Below are 10,730 nucleotides of genomic sequence, written 5' to 3' on the forward strand. Positions count from 1 at the left end.
AGAATTTCGATATTAATGATTTATGCTCTATTTGCATACAAACCTAATGCAAACCCACTTCAGATAATCACATTTTGCCAGTTCTGAATTGAATTTTCAGGACGGCTTGCCACCCCCACCTCAAATAACTGTGGAGAATATGTTCCTTGCAATTCCCCATGGAAGACCCCTCCATAAGGAGATCAGGAGTGGATGAAGGCAGGGGCTAGTGGGATTTATTAAGGAAGACTTTCTGCTACTTTATATGGGGTAGGTAGACGTGACTATTATCCATGRACTCTACATAATCACGCAGTGAGAGGATCTCCTGTTACCTGCATCTACCGTGACCTCCATATCTAACAGCACTGCTGTCACCTGTACTTGATTACAGGAAACACATTGTGAAGTTTTGGAGAATGTTTCCTGAAGGGTTTATGAATGACTGTTTACTGGATTTCTGTCACCTCTGGAAACCAAACTTGCGAGGTCTCTGGAGCAGATGTCGCCAGGAGACGGAGCGTTGTGGGGGGTGGAGAAGGAGGCGGGGTCAGGCTTGGCACACTTCCATCCAGCTGTGCTTAGCTAGCCGAGAACCAGAGGATGAGTGCATTTTAACTGAGAATGACCTGTCCGCGGAACACTCACAGCACATACAGAGGGGAGGTGGGTTCGGACTGGTCCGGTGACTATCTGTTTCTCTACCCCTGGTTGTGGGGGCTAGAGGGGTTTCCTTGGGAGGTTCTCAGGGCCTGATAGACCGATGTAGCCTAGCGAGGTGTTGTTGGTCGGTGTTGTTGTGCCTGGTAAAGGTCAGTGTGAGTGTAACACTAGACGCATGGCGAATATTTAGCAGGTGTGAAACAGAGGTGAGTGTTACGGGGTCAAGAAGAGCTCCAGCTACATGGGCTCTGACACGCTGACATGCTACTTAGCCACTCAACCTCCCTGCCGGGGCTAGGGAACTTAAATCCCTGGTCACAACGTACACACACAGCACACGCATCGCACGCAACACCACACACACACGCATGCACACACACACACACACACACACCCCACCACACACCACACCACACACACACCACAACACACACCCACATCGACACACACACACACACACACCACACACACAACACTACACACACACACCACAACCATAGCACACTGAAACAACACAAACACGCTACTATGGCAATATACGTCATACACTGGATGTACAAAACATCAACATGAACATCTTTCCCTTTCCATGACACAGACTGACCAGGTGAATCCAGGTGAAAGCCCTGATCCCTTGTTGATGTCACCTGTTAAATCCACTTCAATCAGTGTAGATGAAGGGGAGGAGACGGGTTAAAGAAGGATTTTTAAGCCTTGAGACAATTGAGACACGGATGGTGTACGCGTGCCATTCAGAAGGTGTATGGGCAAGACAAAATATTTATGTGCCTTTGAACGGGGTGTGGTAGTAGGTGCCAGGTGCACCGGTTTTGGTCAAGAACTGCACCGCTGCTGGGTTTTTCACACTCAACAGTTTCCCGCGTGTATCAAGAATGGCCCACCACCCAAAGGACACCCTGTCAACTTGACGCGACTGTGGGATGCTTTGGAGTCAACATGGGCCAGCATTCCTGTGGAACGCTTTGGACACCTTGTAGAGTCCACGCCCCGACCAATTGAAGCTGTTCTGAGGGCAACTCAATACTAGGAAGGTGTCCTTAATGTTCTGTACACTCAGTGTATATTCATCTCTTATGTTTCGTGGATTATCTCTTGGGTCAAGAGATTATAAAAGAGTATCAATGCCGCTGAGCTGTATACATAGTCAACAGCTAGGCCCTATTACAATGAGAGACTGACTCGAGCTAGGGGACAATAACATACACATAAGAAAGCCCTTTGTTCCATAGACAAAGCCTGATCTAGAAAGGTCAGGCTTTCTCGGTTCTGTTGAAAAGCGACTACGTCACAAGGGTAGATTTCAAATGCCTTTTGGTTAAAGGAGGACATTCCAACACAAAAGCACTTACAAAGTAAAAATGCCACTCATTTTCATCACTGTGAATGACCCTCTAAGATGGTAAAATATTCAACAGGTTCCACGATGACAGACATAGTTTCCATGACAGTAAAGGTCAACTAATCATGGACAATTGTGTCATTTCTTTATGATGGGTCACGTATTCACGATCCACTGGTGTACCAGATTGTTGTACCTGACTGCTATTTATGATGACAACATTGATCCTCTAAGTAGAAAACCAATTGACTGAAGAGTATTGTTATTCATTTCATTTGAATATGGGCTTTGATMAAATTATTTCGTAAACAGTAAGACAAAAACATATCATAAAACTATTTCTCGTGTAAATATATTGAGTATTTTGCAGCATGTCGAAACCTAATGAAAATAGGCCTATTTTTTTGTCTGTTAATCCTAAATCAATTTGCAACGGGATTGTTTATCTAACAAAATAAAATATCTGTCTTGCCATTCGATATTTGTAGAATATGAGCAGTGGTATCAGCCTTAACACTAAATGAATTCAGGTTGCTGGAGAACACGCCTCGGATAACGTATGTGTGTGACATTTAATGAATATTACAGTATATTCAGGAAATGCAATATTTAATATTTATGTTGTCATTTAAAATGAGAGGCGAGTGAGAGACATATTCAATGATGGAATCCTCCAGATATGGCTAGTTGAATTCTGGACTAAACTATGTAGTTCACATTTCCTACTACGTACAACTACACTGGCTGGCCCAGTGCTGAGCTATGAGCTCAACTTGAAGATTCCTTTTCCCTAAGATTTTTATCACCGAAACTGCAACAAAAAAAAGCCACTCCGAAAAACAGCAGTCTCAAGGAGCGCCTGTAACCTTAACAGAATCATGAAAGCTGACAGTTCATTTTTCACAGGCCCATAGATCTTTGGGTCTTATAAAGTAATGGGCTTTTGGGAGAGGGCTTTATGAGAGTTAAGATAGTTAACCGCTGTGTGCTTCCGATGACATGGGAGCTGAGGTCCTGCTCTCAGGGAGACAGGATTATTCCCTTCCCCGGGATGGAGGGAGAGAAGACACTACTGTCTCCCTAATATAAACGTGTAATAAAGATTAATCTGTTGCTACTCGCCACTCCAATAGCTTCTAAACTTGCTTGAAATAAGGTTGAAATCACTTTAGAGCAAATCTCGTTTTCTTTGTGTGAGTTTCATTGTGAATCTCAGAACAAAGTTACGTGTGTGTGTGTGATGCTGTGTGTGTATGAAACGTGGTGTCGGCAAATGTACATGTCGTAGTGTTAGAGAGTGTAGGTAAACACAAGATTGAATGTGTTTCTGTGTGTGTGCGTTTGTGTGTTTGTGGACGTAGGGACAATAAGATCAAAGGCGGTGCCATGCGACAGGGTCAGGCTCACTTACTGGGTGCGTCTGGTCTCTTGATGCCGCTGCCGCTGTTTGAGCCGCTTCCAAGGCCGTTGAACGCTGCGAGGTTCTCCGAGCTGTAGGCCCTCAGGACGGACAGCATGTTCATCTGCTGCTCYAGATGGGCATGTTCCGGCTTCAGCAGCCCCGGGGAACCACCAGGAGATGAAAGGAGACCCAAGCCCTGCTGCCACTGCTTCTCCAGGGGCGGCTGAGGCTGGAACTGGGGAGGGAAAGGGGCCCCAGGCCCCAAGGAGGCCCTTGGTCGTTGGGCCTCTCTAGCTGGGCACACGGCCTGCGTCTGCTTCGGCATGTGATAGGTGGCACTGTCCTCATCTTCCCCCTCCATCCCGTCCTCTTCCTCCTCTTCCTCCTCGTCGTCAGACTGGGGTCGCTGTCTCTCTGGTTGGGCGGAGGAGGACTCGGTGCTGTGGCAGCGCTCTCCAGCCCTGCCTTCCTCATCCTCAGTCTGTGCCTGGTCCTCCAGCTCCCCGCAGGAGGCCTTGTCTGAGAGCTCATCCCCAGCTGTTTCTCTGGCCTGGCTCTGCTGCTCCAGGGCTGGGTCAGGGCATGTCGCTCCAAACCCCTGGAGGCCCGGGGTCCTTGGGGAGCCATCATACATGCCTCCATACTGCTTATAGAAGTCACTCTGGAAGGCTCCCATGCTGGCGTGGGGCTCCATGTGGTTGGACCAGGCTGACTGGCTCTTCTCCCCCTCTCTGTCATTGTCTCTGTCATGGAGGTGGGCTGGGCCCATGCTGGCCTTGAGGAAGTAGGAGGGCTCTCCCTGGTGCTCCTTGCCCTCCTTGCGTTGCTTGGCCTTGCCCAGGTGGTTGGCCTGCAGGTGTAGGGCCATCAGCTCGACAGAGGCGGTGGTGAAGGAGCAGAAGAGGCAGCCATGCCAGGCCACGTTGTCCTGGAAGGTGACAGAGGAGCCAGGCAGAGAGCCCGTTTCAGGCTTGACATTGACAGACAGGTCCAGAGGCTCGTACTGGGACCCAGGCTTGCCCGTTGAGGGCTTGGCCTCAGCCTTCTCCTCACCAGTATCAGCCCTCTTGGCTTTGGGCTCACCACTCTCAAAGTAATGCTGGGACTGCATGTGGCTCTCTCTCATCTCCTTCTCCTTCTTCAGGGAGCTGAGGACGAAGCTGTCCATGAAGGCCTGCAGGGAGCCCTGGAAGTTGACACCGTTTCCCACCATGCTCTGGTACGCCCGACCCAGGTCTCTGAAGCTGGCGGGGACGTCTGCGGCGGAGGGGCCCTCTGGGCTCTTCATGCTTTCAGAGAGAGTGTCAGATCCCAGGCCATTACGCTCTCGCTCTCTGTCCCTCTCGCGCTCCCTGGGGGACAACATACCGGGAGGGGCCCACTGGTGGGGGTGCAACGGTCCCCCTCTGAAGTCCAGGCTGGAGGGCATGCCCTTGAAGACACCGCGGAGGACATCAGGACGMGCGAAGACGCCACCCTTSCCGTGCTCRTCCTTGTGCTCAGAGYGAGMGGCGTGTCCYGAGGAGGGGCCGCCGCCATTCTGCCGCTCACGGTGGTGGCGCTCCAGGTGGTACTTCAGTGAGGCAGACTGGGTGCCTGCGTAGTCGCAGTGAGGGCACCTGTAGGGTTTCTCTCCTGTAAGAAAGATAGATAGATAGAGTGAGAAAAAGAGAGAGAGACAGGACATGAATAAGAGAGGAAACAACAGTGAAAGCCAACACAATGATCTCAGTGATAACCAACATTCAACAGAATTCTGCATTCAGCAAACAGCTCCTCAGCTCCATTCGGGGATTGGCATCTGAATACGGGTCGATCCAGCTCGATCCAGCTCCGCCAAGTGAGCCATCACTCATGTCAACACAATAAAAACCATTTCACCATATGTTGCTTTCAGTCCACCACAAGAGATAATATTTTCAACTGACAACACAACTGTCTCGATGTTATCTCTGTTTGCATGGGGGGGGGGGGCTTGGTGGGTCTCTCTCTCTCTCTTGGCCTTGTTCGCTGACAGGCCTCTGCCTTGGCGATGAGACAGTGATTTCTAGGATGTTCTCTATTTGCAGTTTATCATAAATCACCATTCACAGAGGAGAAGCGCTCCATTCCGTCCCAGTTGAATGGCTCTATGGCTATTTGGAGCAAATAGTGGAAGATGCAGTCCCTTCATATGAAACTAAAGCAGACTTTAACTGACACAAATGAGCAAGAATGTACATATGGAAAACATGTGTCTGTATATCACGGTAGTAGTATAGTGGTAGTTGCATAATTTGACTTACAATGCAGTTACAACATCTCGACATAAATACACCGTGCATATAAATATTCATGCATATTCTTGAAAGGTAAAATGCAATCATGATTTTTGCCAGAAAAGTGGATCTCCTTTGCCTTTGGAGAGATAAATGACTAACAGTATCTTAACAATAAATGCATCCTGTTAGCAATTACAATATATTTTCAACCAAAGCCAGATTTGGAATTAAAAAAACAAAAAAACAATGTCTAAAAGCTTGACTTTTAGACATTGTAATGTTCCTGGCACTTCTTTTGAATAAGTCACAGCTAAATATGTGAAGTGCAAGTGTGGTTCGAAATAGTCCCGAAAAAATAACATCAAATCATGTTTGTCGAGTACTGTGTGTGTATATATAGCTATACCGTGTTTAGATTATACACATGGAAACCATTTTTCCCCCATTTTTTTGTTATTGTTGTTGCATTGTTACGCAAGACTGAATTGAATGATTTAAGTCTCGCTCTGTAGTAAATCATGGATATAATTAGCAAATGGCATACTGCTCAAGTAATTTATCATTATTTGGAGGGCACCATTCCAGAAAAAGACTGTAGGATCTGCAGACCTACTGCAGAGTTCTCAAATAAAGGGCCACAAATACAAACTCAATACAATATTGATACCAGAGAGAGAGAAAGAAAATTAGAGAGGGAAAGGGAGAGAGAGAGAGAGAGAGAGAGAGCACCGTGTTATTTTCTTTTACACAAGAGCGAGTTTGAAGCGTATATTTAAAATAAACCATGCGAGATGAGCTTTTAACCCAATAAGTGCTTATCCTCTAAGCAGGATAACAGGGGCTTGGGCTGATTTAATAAGGAAACGTCCCCGATGCAAATGATCATTCTCAATTCCTTTAACTGGACAAAATTATATTCTAGGCCCAAAATTAGAGTGAAATTAGAGTGATCTGTTTTTTTTCTTGTTGACGATGGAAATGGGCATCAACACCACCATCCAAATATTAAACAACATAAGAAGACGTGATTAATCTTGGGCGCCAGACATCTGAATGTAACCAGTGATGTAATGGTACTGTAAACAAATAGGTGGTTAAACTCTGATCACCAATCGTGGTGAATAAAGTCACGCTTCCTATACTTTTAATGCATTTTTCCACAAAAAGTGGGCATTTAATATAATAATAATATAATATATGCCATTTAGCAGACACCTTTATCCTCCACAACACCACTGAATATAACTGAACATACGATACCTATCTAAACAAACCTTGAAGAGTAATTAATGTCCACATGGCTGGGAAATGTATAACGGAAATGTGTGGTGTGTGTGTGTGTGTGTGTGTGTGTGTGTGTGTGTGTGTGTGTGTTCTTTGTGGACCATTTGGACTCGCTAAGACATCTGCTCAATCATTCGTCAGGGGCATGTGTGATATCTGGGGAATATACTGTATCCTGCCTTGCAACATCACACACAATTTACTGTTAAAGGTCATTATGTAGCCGTTAATCCACTTTTAATTGATATCAGCGCAAACAGCGCAACCTCTGCGGAACACAACAGATCTCCATGGCACAAAAGAAAGGAATGATAATTCGCCATTGTTTAGAAATATACGTTTCTCCCCCACAAAAAAATTGCGATCGAGAAAATATATTAACACAATCAAGGGGGGAAAAACTGGAAACACAAATTCATAAAATACACGGGGCAAACTATTTAACGATCACCTGCCACAGTCTATAAGAAAAGTAGATTTCCAGTACGACTATTATAACGTTACAATGTATCGACGTGTTCATCCTCCCAGTGCTGGGACATAGTGTGTTTTTGCTCTACTTCTTTCAGCAGTTCCTCGACTCCAACAGATTTCCTCTGGATTTGGATGCTTCGTCACAGCTCCATAGTAACCACTCAGAATAAACACCCAGAGCCACTACAGAGGGGCAATTAAAACAGTTAATAGATATGACATACTTTTAAGATACATTTCCATATGGCTTTACGTAACGTTGAAAGGCGGTTTGCACTGGAAGAAGTGCTGTTATTAAAATCTTGTCCGGGCTGAACTGGGAAACCCTTCGGAAATGAACCGATCCAAACGCCTAGCCTTTTAGTCGACGTTAAATAGCATTTAATAAGCAAGGCTGTTGGTTAGCAGCAAACATCCACATGTGTGTTAATAAACAGTAGTGTTGTCACATGCAAAGAGGTACTAGTTCGGAAGAGGTTAGGGAATGTTAGTATTAAACCTGTTCATGAACGAGAAAGGGAAATAACAGGGGAGAGAGAGCGAGGGAGGCAGAGAGACGGAGAGGGTGAGAAAGAAATGGAGAAATGGAGAGAGGGAGAGATGGAGAGAAATGGAGAGCAAGATCATGGGTCCCCATTGATTCATTCTGATTGCAAGGTTAGGTTAAGGTTATGTGACATGGGCAAAGCCTGGCTCTTTCTCTGTCCCCGTTTAAAGGTGAGTGGAAACTCTACTGGTTATTTCCCCTAAAGTTATGCGTAGCCATTGTCAAGAGCAAAGACATTTTTATTTTTTACACACAGCTGCTTACTGCTAAATACTGCCTTGTCCAGAAGGGGACAATCTGTGTCTCTAATTGCTGTCACTGAAGCCTAGATTCATTATGTGACTTTCCCATTAAAATGTGAGCATTAATTTGTATAATGAAATATCACCCACTGCAGTGTTCATTAACTGTGGCCCCACACTGTATTCTGCACAATGTTAGCTACCTAGAAACTGTGGTTAATTTCACTAATGGATATTTTCCCACTCACTGTTCAAGAGGAAATTAATACTGTAACATTAGCTCTTTAACTTTTAGAGAAATTTAAATTCACTTCATTCCTTTCAACAAAATGTTAGCGAGTCATTAATCTAACATTGTGTTGCACAAGGCGAGCACCTCTCAGTAAGCAATGCCATTGTGCTGTTCAGACTGAATTAGGATGAAGGGCGCATTATGTCATCTCCGAGTTCCACTGTTTTGCCATCAAGGAGGAATCTTCATCGGATGTAAAAGACATCGCCTTGATGCCATCATCATCATTTCAACCTGAAGTCAATCTGATAATGTATGAGTGATTTAAAGGGCAACACCTTGTAGATACATCAGACGGTTTCTGTGTATGAAGTGACCATGTTGAGTTGTGCTTACGCAGGGCCTGGCCTGGCCTGCTACACTGAGTGAGTTAACGGAGGGCCTGAGATGAGGCCTCTGTTTCCTCTCTGCTGAAATACGGCCCTTCTGGGGACCCTTACTGTATCACTCAAAGCAGGACATAACTCAGCCCCCCCTCTGTTAGGTAACAGATTTCCATGCTCCCCCGTCCTGTCCCCTGTCCCCGGCCCCTCCTCTCCTGACGGCAAGGTATTCAGAGAGGTCTGCAGAATCAGGGTCCCTGTCCTGTCCCCTGTCCCCGGCCCCTCCTCTCCTGACGGCGAGGTATTCAGAGAGGTCTGCAGAATCAGGGTTGAGCCTCCTCTCGTTGACCTGGATGTGCTATTTTACACAAAGATCCTAATTATGGTAGTGCACAAGTGCTCCTGCGCTACGCCGAGCTACGAGCTAGGCTCGCTCCTTAATTCCCCTCCAGACCAGAGGTATGTGGTCCTTATTAAAGGGGGCGTGGGGGGGGGCACAGTTTGGGTGGTCTCCCTTCTCTCTTTTTAAGTGCATGGCGAAAGAAAAGAGAGGCGAGAAAAGCAAGCATTGATTTCCTCAGCTGCAAGAGATTTCCATTTTAAGTTCTGAAAGCTTGCGTCATGCCTTTACTGGCACATTTTTTTTGGAGGGGGGGGGACTGTAAAATGGTGTCTTCAGATACAGAGGTCAGGGCATCAGACGCTCTCTCCGAGAACATTCACAGTTAAATGTGGAGCAAGAACAGAGGCTGATAAGAAAGGAAGTGCTGAATACCATGAGGTCTCCATGAGTATACAGGATGTACTTAGTCATTCCCAGGCCTAATCTGAGAAAGAGAGAAAGCAATGCAGAACGAAGCGGTATCGTAGCATAGTGTAGTAGACTGTCACTAGGGCGTACACTCAAGCTCTCCCCTCAGCCAAGTAATTAGAGCACGGCTCTGAAGAAATGCTAAACACTCGTTTCTAGGGTCATGCTCTTTTGTGCCTGATATGGGCTGACTCGTAGCCCATATCGTAGTAAGATTTTCACAGGTAGTCCAGCACAGTACTCTAAGCTACAACCCAAGCAGTACTCCAAAGCGACAAGGTACGCAAAAAAAACACACTCGATGCAGAAACATAGTGTAGAACCCATGCTGTAGCATACGCAGCACGTAAGATGTTAGAGTAGCCTGTTTGGACAATTAGCTGAGCCGATGTCCTTGGTCTAAGGCGACCTTAGAGCGGCCTACATGTGACATTAGCCTGGATATTTACTGGGGCATTTCTACCTTGCAGTGTAGTGAGGTATAACAGCCTGCTCTGGCTCTGGCCAGTGGACACCGTGTCCACACCATTACTCTCAATGGGACCACCTCTACCTCCCAGTAGCTAACACGGAAGGTCATCCAGGTAGAGGTATATTTTGACACTCGTTTGTTAGATATGGCTAAGATTAGAACAGTAGCTACAGTGAACCACTGAATGCCACTGTCCCATTAATTACAGCATATTTCCAGGAAACAGCTGTGTGCTTTGAATAACTGCCCTCGCCAATGGTATCGAACACGGTCAAATGGGGTTGACTCAAGTTGTAGGCAGAGAGCGGTGGCAGAAGGGAAAAACGGTGATAGCAGTAATATCCATGGGGAACTCACTCCACTGACCTGTGTGTATCCTCAGGTGCACCTTGAGGTGGTGGGAGGTGCGGAAGGTCTTCCCACAGTAGGGGCAGTCCTTGATGGCCGAGCCCAGGCTCCTGTCCCTGTGCTGGGAGGGGGCCTGCTGAACACTCCCCGCTGTCTTCCCCAGGTCATCCCCGACATCTTGAGCAACAAGAGAGAGACACACACAGACACACACACAAGGGAGGAGCGGTGAGTGTCACGTCAAACCGTCACCATGTCAGAAAACACACTTT

The 10,730-nt window shown here is 46.4% G+C and overlaps 1 protein-coding gene across 1 annotated transcript in view; it reads right to left on the reverse strand.

The window, feature by feature from the left end:
• Positions 1–10,730, reverse strand: part of LOC111974414 (zinc finger protein 536) — a 68,434-nt gene that overhangs the window by 33,966 nt on the left and 23,738 nt on the right. Inside the window, exons 3-4 of the mRNA XM_024002128.2 lie at positions 10,477–10,663; positions 3,414–5,039 (exon numbers count right to left, since the gene is read on the reverse strand). Of these exons, the coding sequence (XP_023857896.2) occupies positions 3,414–5,039; positions 10,477–10,663 (1,813 nt within the window). The remainder of the gene's footprint in view (positions 1–3,413; positions 5,040–10,476; positions 10,664–10,730) is intronic.

This window comes from Salvelinus sp. IW2-2015, linkage group LG15 (assembly GCF_002910315.2).
Source record: "Salvelinus sp. IW2-2015 linkage group LG15, ASM291031v2, whole genome shotgun sequence".
Taxonomy (NCBI): domain Eukaryota; kingdom Metazoa; phylum Chordata; class Actinopteri; order Salmoniformes; family Salmonidae; genus Salvelinus; species Salvelinus sp. IW2-2015.